At 47.5% G+C, this 16,429-nt stretch overlaps 1 protein-coding gene across 1 annotated transcript; it reads right to left on the reverse strand.

Annotated features, from left to right (window-relative positions):
• Positions 1-6,635: 6,635 nt before the first annotated feature.
• On the reverse strand, positions 6,636-15,954 carry LRRN4 (leucine rich repeat neuronal 4). The gene is made up of 5 exons (XM_039717129.1): positions 15,695-15,954; positions 13,533-14,249; positions 12,145-12,349; positions 10,923-11,060; positions 6,636-9,822 (listed from the first exon to the last, which is right to left on the reverse strand). The coding sequence occupies exons 2-5, from the start codon at positions 14,209-14,211 to the stop codon at positions 7,989-7,991; spliced, it is 2,856 nt and encodes a 951-aa protein (XP_039573063.1). The 5' UTR covers positions 14,212-14,249; positions 15,695-15,954; the 3' UTR covers positions 6,636-7,988.
• Positions 15,955-16,429: the final 475 nt, after the last annotated feature.

The raw sequence follows: 16,429 nt of genomic DNA on the forward strand, positions 1-16,429 counted from the left end.
AGGGATCCCGCTGTCACCCCTGCGGGAGCCCGGAGCCGAGGGAGGGGTGGTTTGACCCATCGCCCGGCAGCCCCAGCCTTTCCCTTTTATAAATCTCGGTGCAGCATCTTGCAGCTTTTCCCTCCCAAGCTCAGGACCTGCTGTGCCATGCCACCTGTCCTGGGCAGGATTTGAAGATCTGTTTTTTACAGAACCCGTTGCCAAAAAAGGGGTTTAAGCAGCAGTTTTGTCGCAGGTGAGCTTAGACAGGATTGACTTGCAGGAAAAGAACAGATACAAAGTATGTTTTTTGTAACAGCCTGAACTTCCCATGTATCTGAGAGGCTCAGCTTGTATCACCATGGTAGAGCAGTAGCCTTTATCCTCACTAAAAATAAGGTTAGATTTGAAAAATAGCTTATACCTATTAGGATGAGCTTAACCACTGTATTGCTATAAGAAGCTCCTGTTTTTTTTCTCTTTTTTATTTTATATTTCTGAATAGCTATTTATTTTCTCCACCCTTAACAGAATATAAATGCAATGTAGTTTAGATGCAAAGCACATACTCAAACCCACAAAGTGAATTCTTCCTGCATTGTGTTCACAGTAAAACACAGCAGCTCAAAAGAGAGCTCTGACTGAAAGGAAAATGCCCACATAATTCCTAAACCCTATAATTTTTATGGCATATCTCTGGCTGGGTGTGAAAAGCCAGGGTTAAAAGTGCTCCTGTGTAAAGGAAATGATCCAAGGAATGTTCCCCTGCACCAGCAAGGTGTAAGAAACAGGTGGAGAATGGGAACTCTTGAGCTTGTTTTCCATTGTCCAGCACCTGCACTTCTATCAGGAGCTCGTTGCAAGTGAAACACATCCTCATGGTGAGCAGCTTTCCGTGCCTGCCACAGCTTTGCAGGGTGAGACATCCAAACCCAGCATCTGGGCAGCTGTCAAAATGGAGAAATAGGGAAAACATGACTCTATCGTCTTTCAACCATTTTAGCAGTTGTTTTTTATTTTATTCCTTTGCTGGATTTATGCACCTTTGAAACAGATGACTGAGAAGAGGGTTTGGAAGTGGATGATCTTTGCCTTTTTTTATTCAATTTTCAGCAGGCAGAGAGGAAACCAGTTTTTTTATAAAGGTAGAGAAATGCACACCTAGGTCATATACAGGGAAAAGTAATAGTCTGGATATATCTGGATTTATATCACCTCTAAAATGATCCAAACACACCTGAAGTGACCAAAATCACTGTGAACTCTGACCCTGCTCTTCCATTACACCGAGCAAGGATGGCAGCAGTACCAAATCCTGGATATTTAGCACTAATGCAATGTTACAGCTGGATAATGGGATGTTACAGCTGGACACAGCTTAATAAAGAGCCAAGCTTTTAAAGGAGCTGTTGGGGAAGGTTTGGGTTGTGGTTGGTCACTTCCTTGTTACCTCAGGTTAGGGATCATCTAGGGTTTGTTGTGGTGTCCCAGGAAGTTCCTGGTTTCTCCTGGGTGTGTGTAGTCAGTGGCATGGCTACATCTTTGTGTGAATTTGGGTGGTGGCAGATGTCATTTCTCTGCTGCTCAGCTGGGCTTTGGGTTTGGTTTTGCCTCAGCAGGCCACAAAGGCCCTGAGAGGAAAACTGAGGGATTGTGTGCTGCCAGCAGCAGTTGCCACGTGCTGCTCCGTGGTGCCCTAGGCTGGGAGCAAGGAAGTTCCAGGATTTGGAAGGAACTTTGGAAGGTTGGAGCTGGTGCTGTCCCAGCCACCCAGTTACACACGGCTCTGTGCTTGGCAAAAGCAGCTCCTGCAGGGCTGGGACTCCCTGGAGCCAGTGTGCTCCATGCTGGGTGGAGCCTGGCCTTTGGGTGGGTGTGTAGCAAGCTGCCGAGCTAAGTTTAGACTGCTGTGGTCAGTGGGTGCCTCACTAACAATTTTGGTCTGGCAGGGTTCCTTCCCTGGGGCTGGGCTCAGGGCGGATGAAAGGGTTCATCAGCCCTCAGGGAGATCCTGGATTACACTGGGTTTAGGAGGAGTGGTCAGGCTGATTTAAGGGGGGGTGTTATCCACTTTTGTCATCCTCATCTGCCTCGTTCTGTGTCCAGTGTGAACTCCCTGGCCGTGGTTGGGTTTTATCCGAGGCCCTTGCAGGTGGCACCAGCTGGGGACTGACCAGCCTAAACTCTGTGGTTTAGGATTTGCCATGTCAGGGTGGAGGCTGAGCTTTCAGCCAGGGCACCCAAGGACCAAATGTGTCATCAGGTCACTTTAAAGCCAGCACTCCCTGAAGCCTTTTGGATTTGTCTTAAGAGCTGGGTTTAGACTTGGAGTTACCTGCACTTGACATTGTGCACCTTACCCTCTTATCATAACTTCTGACCTTTTCCAGCATCTCCAAGAAGCAATGGGAGAACACAAATCCGACAATAAACACCCCAACACAAGATCCTGAGGTTGTAATGGAGTTTTTTAGCTTAGTTCTTGGGGGAAAAAAAAAAAAAAAAATGTTTGTGTGCTTAGTACTCTGTTCTTCAAATAGAGCCTGGACCTAATTTTGACTATAGAAACTGCATTTTCTGGCTTGGTGTGAATAGGCAGCTTCACGAAGAAGAGAGACTTTTAGTTAGAGCTGCACTGAGGACAGAGCTCAGTGCTCTGGGATGTTTGTTGCTGAACAATGTCCCTGAAATGGAGGTTAATCTTCCAGGGGGTCTTTTTTGCTTCTCCCTGGAGATAACTCACTGAGAATCCTCGAGGCAGCAGTGATGACAGCAGGAGGAGTTATTGCCACAAGCAGGGTGACATCATTTCACCCCATGGCCTTAGATAAGTTAAGTACTATTCCTTAATCAGGCTCTGATAAGCTGAGTAGCTTATAAACATTGAAAAAATGCAATACTCAAGTCTTCCCAGCATGAAGTTTTTTGCACAAGTAAATTTTAGTTTTTCAGAGAAGAAGAAAGTCTTTACCTAGAGAATATTTTTTTCTTCTTCTATCTTAAGTTTGATGCCAGAAATTTTGGCTTGTGGTGCGTGAGGCTGAGCCCTGCAGGAGCTGCCAGTCCTGCCTGCATGGGATGGCTGCATGGCTACTTCCACCTCCTGGAGAAGACAATGCATGAGGATTCTGGATTTTATGGATTTTCTTGGATTCTTTAACTTGATTTCTTCTGGTTTTCTTTGTTTCCTTCCTGCTCTGGAATATGTATGGTGAAGAGATTTTGTCCTTTTCATCCTACTCCCTCCATTTCTTGTTAATATTTTCTGAGGGTTTTTTCTCCCTTATGTTCCTTTTAAAAAATCTAATTTGACACCCATAGATGAAAAGGCTGCTCACACAGTTTTTTCAGTGGGGGATATAGGAAAAATGAGGACACACACAGTGTGGGGCTGTGTCAGGAAATGCGTGCAGTGCCATACAAGTATGACCTTATTACATGTACTTGTAGGTAACCCAGCACAGGAGGGTGAGGGTTCTGCAGCAGCACAAAATACAGGGCTGCACTGTGCTTTGATCACTCCATCAATAGTGATTTTGTTCTGCTAAGACATCAGTGTAAACATTGCTATGTATTTTTCCTCTAAGTGCAATGATTGTGATCTGATCTCTACTTCTAAATCTACAACAGTTTTAAAAAAATTTACTGCACTTGTAGACTGATTTTCCAGTTTTTCCAGTAGTTCTCTCCTTGCTCTTACAAAAAAAAAAAAAAAAAAAAGGGCTACAAAAGGCATGAGAGGCAGGGACAGACAAACTGCTGAATAAGTTTGTGAGACTGGGACTGTTGCTGCTGTTAATTCTCAGCACTGCTTTCCCTTCCCACAGGAGTAGGTGAGGACACAAGTTTGTGGGACTGGGACTGTTGCTGCTGTTAATTCTCAGCACTGCTTTCCCTTCCCACAGGAGTAGGTGAGGACACACAGGAGCACACGGGTACTGTAAGTCAGTGACCCTTGGTGTGCAGCTCCTTGGTGAAAGAATGAGTATTCCCTTGTGGGAATACCTGGGGAGATGATTCCCCCCTCTCCCTCTAGATGCCAGCAGAGCACTGGCCCTGCTGCGAGGCACTGCCTCCTGGGTGTGTTTCAGAAGAACGGTGTTAATTTGAATGCTGCTTGATTACTTTTTAGAGAGGTTGGGATTAACGGATTGTCTGTTCAGAACAAACTCTGCATCCTTTGGAGAGCTGATGAAAAGGAAAAGCACCGGAGTTTAAACATGTTGTTTTATGAATCTGTTTCTGCAAATACAAAACATGTTCTCACCTGTGATGTATCTCTCTGTGTTTCACAGGTAAAGAACAAATCAGAGGCTTCTGGCAAGCAACATCCTTGTTTGTAACTCCACACAAACCTGTTGTTCCCCAGAGATCCCTGGGGAGGAGCATAGCTGTTCCTGGGCCATGCTTGCTGGTGGAGCATCGTGGCTGAACTTGTGCATCCTTCCAGGACCAGGCTGATGGAGCCTGGGATGTGGTGTGAGCTCCCTGCCTTGGGCTGTGTCACCTCCCAGCCGGCCCGTTTAATGCCTGTCACCCCTCTGGCCTGGGACAATTGAAAAGTGGGATCCCTTCTGGTCCTGATATGGATCAGGCTGAAGCACCTCGTCCTGCTGCTCTGGGCTTTCCCACATGCCTGCTTACAGGCTCTCAGGGACTGCTTCTCTAATGGCATTTGTCGCACCAAAAGCAAGGTGTCCCTCACAGCCAGCAAGAGTTCTGGCCCTTAAAGAGCCTTTTTTGCCTGTATGGAGTGCATCTTGCTTCTCTAATGGCATTTGTTGCACCAAAAGCAAGGTGTCCCTCCCTGCTCCCTCACAGCCAGCAAGAGTTCTGGCCCTTAAAGAGCCTTTTTTGCCTGTATGGAGTGCATCAGCTCCAGTTCCCAGAGTGTTTCTGCTGGGAAAGACTGTGAGACTCAGTGACTGATTTGCAAGTGCTGTTAGAGATGGAGCATCGTGCACTTCTGCTGTGACACAGGACACTTGGCTGTTGTGGACTTTCTTTGCTTGGACTTGGTTTTTGGAAAGAAGACTACACAAGTGAATGGAGAGAGATCTTGATAAGACTTTTCTGACAAAGAAAAGACACAGAAAAAGCTACACAAGCTGTTCAAAAACTATTTCGATGCTCTCTGCACTTGCCCCAAGTGATCTTCCTCTCAGAGAAACAGAACAAGTGGAACTGCGCAACAGTAAGTGAAGTTTCAGCTATATTTTTTATATATTGGCTTTTGATAGCTATTAAAAATTGTTTCAGAGATGTTTGGGTATTCCAGTCACGCTGCCAAAGGTTGATGTCTTGAAGCTGGCAGTACAAAGAGGATTTGTTGTTGGGTGCAATCAGGAAAAGGGGGAGGAACGAGCGGGCGGAGCAAAGCTGGGAGCTCCCTAACGCGGCTTTATCGGGAGTTTCCGAGCAGCCCCCGGGTTGTTTTGCTCCCCTCACTGCCTCAGTCCCGAGCTGCTCTCTGAGAGCTCCCTCCACTCTAACTAAGCAAAGAGCTCAGTTGGTCATCACTAAAACGAGTCCTGGTGAAAATACAAAGTGGTAGTAGCAAAAAAATAAAAATAAAAATCTGCATTTGAAGAACTGATACTTCTCACAGGTGTTGATAAATACAAATGCCATGTTTTTAACCCTGCTGTTACATCTCATACATTTCCCCTTCCACTTGTGGAAGGGTTGAGTTAGTGGGCAAGAGAGAGGCACTGCCCCTGGCTGAGCATCTGTGCTTCTGGATGGTTCATCAGCTCGGATGGAATGGGGCTGTTTAAACTGGAACCAGTGTGGATTGTGGGAGCAGGGCTTGTATATTTGTGTGGCTCCCAGAAAGGGCCCTTTAAAAGAATGGGAGGGTCTGATGTGTTCCCTTGGCTGTGAAATTCAGGAGGGGCTGGCTGGAGGAATCAATTGTGCTGAACTTCCTAGTTTATCAGTGATTATGAGCTGCAGTGTGCTACAGGGTGGTGAGATATGTCCTCCCAATACCTCACTTTAAATTATGTCCTCTTGCTTTGGACTGATTCATATTTAAGTTGAAGCAATCTTTATTTTTCAGTTGCAGTATCTTTTTTTCCTGCCCTTCTCTGGAGCTAATCTTTGAGACAATATAAATTGCTATTCACAAATCTCTTCTTTTGCTTTGTTTCTGGTAAAACCAAACATCCCTGCCGAGGTCTCCTAGAGCTATGCTATATAAACACAAGGGGATGGATGATCTCTGCCCCAGTTTGGGATAATGAGTCCTTTGGCTCACTGGCTGACTTCAAATGACAATCACATGTACCTGTTCACTAAATCCCTGAGAAAACACAGGAAAAGCCAGGCCAGAAATAAGTATAAAAACCTAGGTTCAAACAGAAAACTCTGAACTACCAGAATGTGAAAATAAGAGATTTTCAAAGTGAGAGGTCACACCATCCTGTCTTCTTCATTTGCATTTCACTTCTATTATGATTTTGAGTCATGGGGCTCAGCCAAACTCGGGACACACATGGCAGGAATCTGTCTGTCCAGTGATGGGGTCATTCCCAGTGCAGTCCTGGGGAGAGGACACATTCCCAGGAAAGGACTGCAAGTGGTGACAAGGAGCAAGCCTCCTTCTGCCACATACAAAATGAAAGCTCTTGGGACATCAGAGAACACAAACCTAACATGATAAAAACGTTTCTTTACTACATGTTGAAAGTTCATTTCAAAACAACAAATGGAGTTAATTTTTCAGGCTAAACATTGTGGATGGTAAAGACAACACCAAGATCCATGTCTTTAATAAAAAACCAGAACGTAGCTCTGTGGCTTTTATTTCAGTAATACTGAAAGCATTAAAAACCCCAAGAGAATGGAACAGAGACTCTTTCACACACTACAGCACCTTCCCCTCAGAGTTCAGGGGGTTTTATGCACTGAGTCTGTACAGCAGCAGAAACAGGCAGCTCCTGGAACTGAAGCCTATGGGGAAACATCACATTGGGACACCTCTTTGGATTCCAATGGCAAGCTCAAAGTTGGGATTGTCAGCATTTCTTACTATTATTGTACAGAAATTGGCACCCAAGAGTTCACTTGAAAGGTGTCTGCGGAACTGTCTGCTAGTGCAGGGGATTTGGGTTTTTCAGGCCTCAGCAGCACGTGCATTAAATTGCTTCATTACTTGGCTTTTTGCCTCTGTATGAGGTAAATCATCAGCTGCTAAATCTGTAGATGGGACGGAACATCCTCTCTGCTTAAAATCCACTGGGAATCAAATGTTAACGTGCTCCCCTCCCCGCTTCTGTGTGTCACTGCTGTACTGCAACCCCCCACTGCCTGTGAGCTTGTTTTGGGGAAGCACTTGGGAGGCTCACTTGTGGACAGCCTCATAAAAAGTCAGAACAAACAATTACCCCTGCCCTAAGGATCCTGCACAATCTGTGACTATAATTAAATTTCATGTTTCTTTTCCCTGAACTGAAGTTAGGTTGATCATCTGCATCCACTGCATTTACTTAGAGGAGTTAGATCTGCACAGCACCTTGTCACTGAGCCCACTCACTCCTTTCAGCTGTACTCTATGGATAATACCTTTAAAAAATGGAACCCCCAGCTTTGCTCTGTGAATAAAAGCAGAGTACATCTTGCTAAGCTTAATGCACCTTGGATTGCAGCTCCCATCTGACTGTGATCATGGGAGGTACTGGAGGCAGACAGCTGGCCAGGCAGCCTCTCACTGTGTGAAATTTATGCTACTCTATTTGTAGGTGATTACAAAAACAGCTTTTCAAGGTTAGTGTCCAGGCTTGCTGCTGCTTAGCACAGGAACAGGAGTCCAAAGACTTTTTCTGGTTGACTACCTTCATTATTAGTTTTTCTCTTTTTTTTTTTGTAGTTTTCTCTCCCTTAGAAACATCAGGGTTATGGAATCTGATGGTTCACAGTTTTGCTGAAGGACACTTTCAGAGTCTCACAAAAACACACCAAGGTGATGGAGATAGTGAACTTTGAATGCGTAGAACAATCACCCAGAGCTAATTAGTGGTTTGTAGTTTTAAGGGATAATCAAATGCTGGGTTCTTGTAGGAGACTAAGTGTGTGCCATACTGCTCACTCTGAGGCTTTTTACATGCCTTACACAGACATACAGACAAAATAATTGTGGTAATGAGAAAGAGTCCACTTGCTGCAGACAGACCAGCAAAAACATACTTGTAGCTGGGCTTTGTTGTAAAGCTGGTGCACGAATTACCTGGAATTTCCTGGCCTGTTGTCTGGCTTGACCCTGCTTTGTTGGAGGCAGTCACACAGATATGGTAAGTGGTGAATGGCAGCAGGTTGTACAGAGTGTACTGCCTGGCCGTGGGGTAGATGTTGTCCATGACAAAGTGCCTGTCCTCGTTGTCTTGGGCACGAAGCATCAGCTCATAGCTGTGAACAACTGAGTATGGGGCACACCAGCGTATCTGTGCAGAGCTGTCAGTGATTTCAATCACCTCTCTGAGCCTGGGTGGGTCTGGAATCTCATCTTCCCTCGATGTGCCAGGGCATGAACACTGGGATATGTTCTGGAGTTCCCTGCACGGCTTCTGCAGGTGCCTGCAGGGATTGTAGTCACAGGCGACCTGGGCCGTTTGCACCGGGGCTCCCTCCTTCGGGTGTTCTTCGTAGTCGTAGTCATCCGTGTAGTGTGGTGATGGTGTGCTGGGCACAGGCTCTGAGTGGGCACTGCTCCTTGTGGAGCCCAGCTGTGGGGGGCTCGTTCTGGGGGCACCTTCCCTGGCATGGGTGGCAACGGAGTGAGTGTGGTGGTTGGTGGTGTGGGGGACTCCTGTTCCTCTGGTGGAATAATCACTGGTGGTCTGGTTTAATGGCCCTTCCCGGGGCAATGTCGTGCTGGTTGTTCTGAGCCCTCTCTGTAGCTGTTCTGTTCCAGCTGGACTTGTGGAGCTGTGGTCTGGGGACTGAGCAAAGAGCTCTTGGAGAAAAACTGGGAAGGAGGTTACAGATGCCAAGGAAGGGGGACTGCTTGTGGATTCAGTAACTGCCTCTTCCTCATGGGAGGAACTGTTGGCATTTGTTAGGATGGGCTCCGTTGGGTTGGATGCTGCCGTGCTCCTTGCATCCCTCTGGATTAGGGAGCTGGTATAGGTGTCTTTGGTTAGCATTGGATGGGATGTTGCTGTGCTCCTTGCATCCCTGTGGATCAGGGAGCTGGTATAGGTTTCTTTAGTTGGCATTGAGTTGGATGTTGCCGTGCTCATCACATCCCTGTGGATTAGGGAGCTGGTATAGGTGTCTTTAGTTGGCATTGAGTTGGATGCTGCTGTGCTCATCACATCCCTGTGGATTAGGGAGTTGGTATAGGTTTCTTTAGTTGGCATTGAGTTGGATGTTGCCGTGCTCATCACATCCCTGTGGATTAGGGAGCTGGTATAGGTGTCTTTAGTTGGCATTGAGTTGGATGCTGCTGTGCTCATCACATCCCTGTGGATTAGGGAGTTGGTATAGGTTTCTTTAGTTGGCATTGAGTTGGATGTTGCCGTGCTCATCACATCCCTGTGGATTAGGGAGCTGGTATGGGTGCCTTTGGTTAGCGTTGGCTTGGATGATGCAGTGCTCCTTGCATCCCTCTGGATTAGGGAGCTGGTGTGAGTCACATCTGTGGTCAGCAGAGCTGAGTCTGTTGCTACAGCAGAGGCATCATCACTGGTGAAGTTGAAAGCACCACGATGGGGAAGGGCTGTGTTTGAGTCGGGCTGTGTAATGTTGCTCTCTGACTGGCATTTATCGTACAGCTCCAGCAGTGAAAAAGATGTCGAAGGTCTGCCTGGATCTTCCTGGGTTGTGCAAAAAGTCTCCCAAGCCCTGCAGAGGGAAAACAGAATCGTCAAGATCTAGAAGAACATTGCAGGTTTCTGTAGGCTGCCTGGATTGGAATTGGTGACCTGGTGTCAAAACATCTTTATGTTAGTGAGAATGTGAAACCTAGACCAAAGCTAGATTGCCTTAACAGTCCAGGCAGCTTTCCACAGCACTGACTGTGGAATTTAGCTTTTAGTTTGGGCTCTTTAGATTTGTAAGGTGCAGGGATATCTTATGCCCGAGGGGAAGTGTCCTTTGATACAACAAAGGCTGTGAACTTAAACAAAGGGCATCGGGATTCAGCTTGTCTTAGAGGGTCAGACTTGACTGCAGCAGTAACAGGGGAACACATGCAGCCAGCTGGAACAGGATTCCCCGGATTCTTAATCCATCTGCTTTAGGCAGCTGGAGGTGGGCTGACCCGGGACTTTTAAATGACTAAGATCGAATTCTTTATTTACTCAAGACACTGAAATTCTGGTAAAGAATGCAACTGCTAAACCAATCCCGATGAAAAACTGTGTAATTTCAACAATCTACTTCCCTGCTCTCTGCGAGATTTGATGACAAATCTTCTTGGTGGCCTTTGAAAAGAAAGAGAGACCATTTATATACAAATATTTCCTTTAACTGCAGCTTACTGTAATTAGTTTGTAAAACTGTAGGGGAGCATGAAAACAATAGGTGAGAAATGGTGCTATTTGCGAGGGGGTTTGTCCACTGCCGGTGGTGATGTAAGCTTTGCAAGTTGCAGGGTGAGGAGAAAATAATTTGTTAAAGATCTTTCAAAGTTTCCCAGTTGCTGTTCCTGGCGCTGGCACATCAAGACAGCTCATTTTCTATCTTCAGCTAATATGGAAATATATGAAATATGGTCCAAAACAGTAAGAAAGTATTCTCACCTTAAAGCAGAATCTACAGCTAATAACACTTTGTGCTTTGTCCCTGAAAGGGACATTATTTTGCACTTCTACCTCTTGTGGAAGGGAAGAACACACAAGGAATTTGAATAACTCAGTGAATGGTGGTGAATGTCTGGTCCCCAGACAAGTTGCACACTGAAGTGTCTGAAGAGCATGGTTTGATCTCTTGAGCTCACTTACTTTTGCAGAACGACTTTCTCGGGCTTGGACAGCAGCCAGGAGAGCTGGCAGCTGCACAGCAGAGGATTCCCGTACAAGCTGATGGTGATGCCATCCGATGAACTGGTGTTCCAAGGATTAAAGGAACTCAGGTTACAGCTACAAGAAGACAAATGCAATAATTAAAAAACTGAGCTACCTTCCAACGACTGGAGTGTGCTTAGTATCCCTTACCTGTAGTGTGTGTAGGGCACAAAGCAATATTCCCAGGTCCTGTGGCAGTAACCAGTTAGTAAACCCACCATCCTGCACTCTGCATGCTCAGAGGATGCTCTCTTCTTTCTAGGACTTGAATTCCTTAAAGTTTGGGCATGATTTGGAGCACTTTGAACTGGTATTTCTGCAAGTGTTGGAAAGTGCTGTGTATATTCAGTAGGGCAATCAAGGGGGATGGAATCCATAGGATTTTTGCTTTGTATGGGTTTATTTTCCTGAAACTGGTTTCTAGGTACAGCCAGTGCTCTAGTGTTTGTTTTCTGATATGCTTATATCTGGGTGGCTATTATAAAAATGTTTCAAAGTGCTCTCCAGATTTTTTCCTTTATGCTGACTCCTCTGTGTGCACTTCACCTGCTCTTATTTTGATAAATCAGTTTCACACTTTTGTCCCTCTTAGTATTTCAGGTATGTGATGTGCCAAGAGGTGCTACCCCTAGAATGAGGACTATAACATTGCTTTTAATAATGATGAACAAGGAACTATATTAAACTCTCACACTAAAAGTGGAAAGGACAGGATTTTTGTCTGCTTCAGAGATGCAGGTTTTGGGGAACTGTCAGCACTCATCCCTGCAGAGCAGGGAACCCTCAGAGACCTGCTTCTCCTCAGGTGGGATATTGCCCTTGGAAGCCTGGTCTTGATCACAAGCTGGGTTCAGTGGATCTGTGCTGATCTAAACAGCGCTGGGTGAATTCATCCATGGGACATGGAGATAAGGCAGAGGAGTGGGAACACAATGGATGCAACCTCAGGCAAACAATTAATTGTGCTATGAGTCCCTTGCTGCTTCTTTGGGCTGTATCAGCTCTATCAGACCAGGTCACAGATTTTACATAGCAAGGACAGCAAGACCACACCTCCTTCCTAAATCAGATAAGAAACTGTTCAATTCAGCTCCCAGGCACCACAGGCTGTGAGGCAAAGGTGGCATTATGTGAGGAAGGACAAAAAAACCCAACTCACTTCTCAAATGAGAGATGGCTCAGATGAGGAGCACTGTCAAACATCTCTGTCTGCACGAACCCCAGGGAATGGGAGTCCTGACAGTGCAGCTCTCGGAGAGCAGGCAGAGACTCGAAGAAGTTGCTGTGGAGGCTTCTTAACCGTGGCATGTTTGTCAGGTGAAGTGAACTGAGGTTGGCCAAATCTCTGGCCCACTCTGGTTGAACTGAAACAGAAAAATATTTACACCCATTACCTGAAAGAAATCCCGTGGATTTCTGCCTAGAAAAAGGGTTTGAATTCCTAGATATAAAGTATCTTCTTTATGTTATAGATATAAAGTATACCTTCTGCAGTTATTCTCTTTGGGAAGGGAACAGAACAAAAGTCAATACATCAGCATGTAAACACTCATGCAGCTGCATTTTTGTAATAGTCCTCGCAGGTCAGGCTGTCAGAGGGCAGGGGAAAAGAGGGGAAAAGAGGACAACAAAGCTGATAAGAGATATGGAGTAGATTTCTTGTTGGGTGAGATTAAATGAACAAGGATTTCTCTGCTCAGGAAAGTGGTCTACAAGGTCCTGACTGGCGCAAGAAAGGCAAATCACTTCTTTCTCCTAGCACGGGGAGAAAGAACCAAGAGGCATGAAACTGAAATAATAGGACTTGTACAAAAAGGGCCTTTCTGTCCCATGACTCAATAGGGTAACTCACTACCACAAGACGGATTAGGCAAATTTATGGAGGAAATTTGGTGGTGCAGCTGTTTAATCTGAGTTGAACTGAAGCCTCCAGCTTGAGGAGGCCCTGGCCTTGCCCCAGGCTGAGAGCAGCTGGGCAAGGCATCTCACATCTGTGTGTCCCAGCACCTCAGGTATAAACTGAGGCTGGCAGGGGAGGCCGGCAAGAGGGAAACAGCCTCTTGTGCATGGCTTGGGGCAGGGATTGTCTCCTCCCTCAGTATTCGGCGGCCGGGGATGGCACAAAAAGCCTCTCTCTGTGCTACTTCAGTGCAGCTCTAAAAGCTGAGTGTAGCTGTGGGGACAAAGAAAGATTTCAACAGTCTGTCTGGAAAGAGAAACTAATTTCCTCCTGTGCTTCCCAAAACTAATCCCCGGGCTGACAGGGAGATGACTGTCAGTAGCAGACAGTGGGATTAGGATGGAGGTGGGTGACTACACTGGGACTACACGTCCTGTCTCATGGTGTTTGGTCTCTGCCCTTCCTCTGGGAGGCTGCTTTTCGTGAGAGTGCCTTGCACGCCTGGACCAGCTGTTTGCAGCTTTCAGTGTGGGGTGTTCCCCCTGCACTCCAGGCTCAGCCAGCATGGCAGCCATCGTCCCAGCAAGGCATCTGTTCCCCCGGTCTGACCAAGCCCTGTCTTTACAGTGGGAAATCCAGAAACTTACTTTTCTCAAAAAAGGTCCCGCTCAGATCAAGCACATTGATGGAGCTTCCAGGCCTGTCCATGGCCTCGTTGGGATCTGTGCTGATGGCAAAAGCAGAGTCCCTAATTCCTCTGCTGTCATCCTGCCCGAGCAGTGTTGCAGAGAGGTTCAGGACATGCAGCTGAGGGTAGCAGGAAAAAGCCAGGGGCTGGATTTCAATCAGGGGATTTCCAGCCAAGGACAGCCACCTGAGGTTAGGCAGGGCAGAGCCGTGGCAGGATGGCACAGATGACAGCTTATTAAAGCTCAGGTCCAGTTTGAGGAGACTGCTGAGGGCTGCAGATCCCCACCTCACTGACCAGAGGTGGTTGTGCCTCAGCGAGAGCACACGCAGCTGTGGGAGGTTCGCTATCTCTGTGCCATTCACCTCTTCCAAGAGGTTATTGCTGAGATCCAGGGTCTGCAGGGCCTCCGGGAGGCAGACTGGGAAAGCTGTCAGGCTGCTGTTGGTCAGCTGCAGGGTGATCCAGGTCCTGTTCCTCTGATCCTCACAGGACATGCTGGTGAGATTAACATTCTCCCAAGAGTCCTCCTGAGCCAGCTGGAAAAAGGTGGTGACATCCCTGGATGCTGCTCTGCTCACCGGGCCATGTGCTGTGGTCCCCAGCAGCAGAGGGAGGATGAGCAAGGGTGACAACATCCTTCTCAGAGGTGCTCGTAGTTTGCAAGATCTGTTTCCTTTGTGTATCAGGGAGGGGAAAACAAAACAACATTTAGAGCTAAATTAAAATCCCTCCAGTCATCTAAAAACTATTTAAAAGATAAACAGTTTATAAGCCCTTTCCTATTATTTCCAGATAGTGATAAGTGATAATTAATAGCTCTTCTGTAATTAAGCCTAAGTAAACATGAATCCTTGGGGACAGAAGTATCATGCAGTCTTAGACTAAGTGTGCCTACAGTCGTTCATGCAGCAAGCATGAACAAAGTTGTGTCCCACACCAGGACCCTCAGGGCCAGCAGGTTGTCCTGCAGTGTCCAGTTTGGCCAGCCCAGTGGGAAGAGTTTTCCAAACAACCGGGTCCAGTGTACCTGTGGCAGGGGACTGTTTTCTGTGAGGTTGTGTAAAGCAAATTAAGAGATCCGAGGACAGAGGAGAGTTGCCAAACTTTACAGCTCAGGACCTCAAACTGGACGGAGTTGTGTTGGAATGGGCAGGGGAAAGTGCCTTTCCTAGGAAAGACTTTCCTTTCCTTAGCAGGAGCTGGAACAGAAAAACCAGGGACTTGTGTGGGCTCCTCCAGGGCAATTCTGTCCCATTCTGAGGACAGTCCCAGTGGGGACCCCACAGGGGGTTTTGGGCTCCTGAGCAACTGGCAGTGCCCCCAGCCTGTGTGCCAGGCACAGGGGCTGGGCCCTGCTTCACATGAGAGCCACAGACAGGCTCTGCACGGCCCAGCCGCTGGGAAAGGATGCACTGAAAATGCAGCTCCCGAACCACATTTCAGTGGAAGTGGTCAGAAAGAAACTGAGTATGCTCCTGGATCGGGGCCCCAAAGGCCTGAGAGCCAAGAAACATGTTATTTAGTGCTACAGCTCCGCCGTGCTCCCTCCTCCTCCCGCCCCTGCTCTGGTCTTTGTAAAAAAAAAGTCCTTAGTGACTTATGCGAAGTCCCCACAGGTAAGGTGTGTCAGAGGAAAGGATTAACCCCAGCCCCAAACTCGTGCTTTTCTTGTTGAGCTGTCTTTTGTGCTTCCCAGCAACAAAATTATGATTCCTCGCCCAGAAATATATTACAGTGTAGGGTGGTAAAGGAAGCCCCACATCTTATGGAATATCTCAGACTTATTCCAAAGTTTAATTGCTCCTTGCTCTTCCCTGAATGACGCCAGGTCTTGCCCAGACCGTTATCCTTTGCTGCCGCCCTAGGTTTGAAGTAGGGACCAGCAAAATAGTATACACCGGAGCACCAAAATAATGTGTTGTGTTTGCCTGAGTCCTGTTCGTCAGGCGGAACCGTGCAAGATCCGAGCAGCCCCAGGGCTTCCCGGTCACCGGACCCGCTGGATCTCCCGCTCCGCAGCACATTGGCAGGGAGAGGATGGGAAGAATTGGGCTGCTGTATTCCAATCTTAGATTTAATCTTAATCTTTGCCTCTAAACCGCATCCGCTTGCACGTACCTGTCCAAAAGTGCCGGTGCCTCGTGCCTGCGCTCGGAGCGGCTCCGGCTGCTCGGCCTTGGTTTTATACGCTCGGGGTGACTCAGCCGGCGTGTGCTGCCTCTCTCTGTTCCCAGCTTTCCCTGCTCCCGGCTCTGCCCACAAGCTCAGGCGAGGTTTGTTCCAGGCTCGCTCCCCCGCGTGCAGCTTTGAGAGGGGGCGGCTCCGGGCAGCTTTCCCCGCTCCTTGGCCCTAGCAGGAGGTGGGTGGGAGGGCTCTTATTTCCCAACACTCGGGCAGGGCTGCTCCTGTCTGTCTTTGTCTAAGCAGAGGGGGGTAAGGGGAAAAGATCAGTGTCAATAGTCCCGACTCTCACGTCTTCCACCAACGGGGGGAGGGAGAGGAATTGTTGTGCTCCTTTGTTGGCAGGTCAGGATGATGTAAAGCTGAGGCTCTGCCTGCTGACATGAGCTTTGGTCTCTCTTTAGGCGCCAATGAGGGGCTTCAAGTGTTTAAATTTCTAAGACTCTTGCTCTTGAGGAGTAAATCCTGCGAAAGTTCACGCAGGACAAATTACTTTTTTAAGGAGGCCCTTAGGATATGTCAGAAGTGAACTCTCACCTGCTCCTCTCGCAGAGAGGAATTCTCTCTGCCGGTGGAGAGGGCAGGGCGTAGGGCATCTCACTGCCCGTGCGACGGCCTTTGGGAGGCCTCTGCTGGCCCCGCTGTGCGTGGGCTGTGTTCTCCGTTTGCATC

This window comes from Passer montanus, unplaced genomic scaffold (assembly GCF_014805655.1).
Source record: "Passer montanus isolate IOZ18808 unplaced genomic scaffold, ASM1480565v1 scaffold37, whole genome shotgun sequence".
Classification (NCBI taxonomy): domain Eukaryota; kingdom Metazoa; phylum Chordata; class Aves; order Passeriformes; family Passeridae; genus Passer; species Passer montanus.

What these genes read in the sequence shown, in the direction of transcription:
- LRRN4 (XM_039717129.1), bottom strand. Translation starts at nt 14,211, where the DNA reads ATGTTGTCACCCTTGCTCATCCTCCCTCTGCTGCTGGGGACCACAGCA. An exon ending in CGGGACCTTTTTTGAGAAAA is followed by an intron (nt 12,350 to 13,532) that starts GTAAGTTTCTGG and finishes TTTCTGTTTCAG; the next exon opens with TTCAACCAGAGTGGGCCAGA. An exon ending in GAGAAAGTCGTTCTGCAAAA is followed by an intron (nt 9,823 to 10,922) that starts GTAAGTGAGCTC and finishes TTCCCTCTGCAG; the next exon opens with GGCTTGGGAGACTTTTTGCA.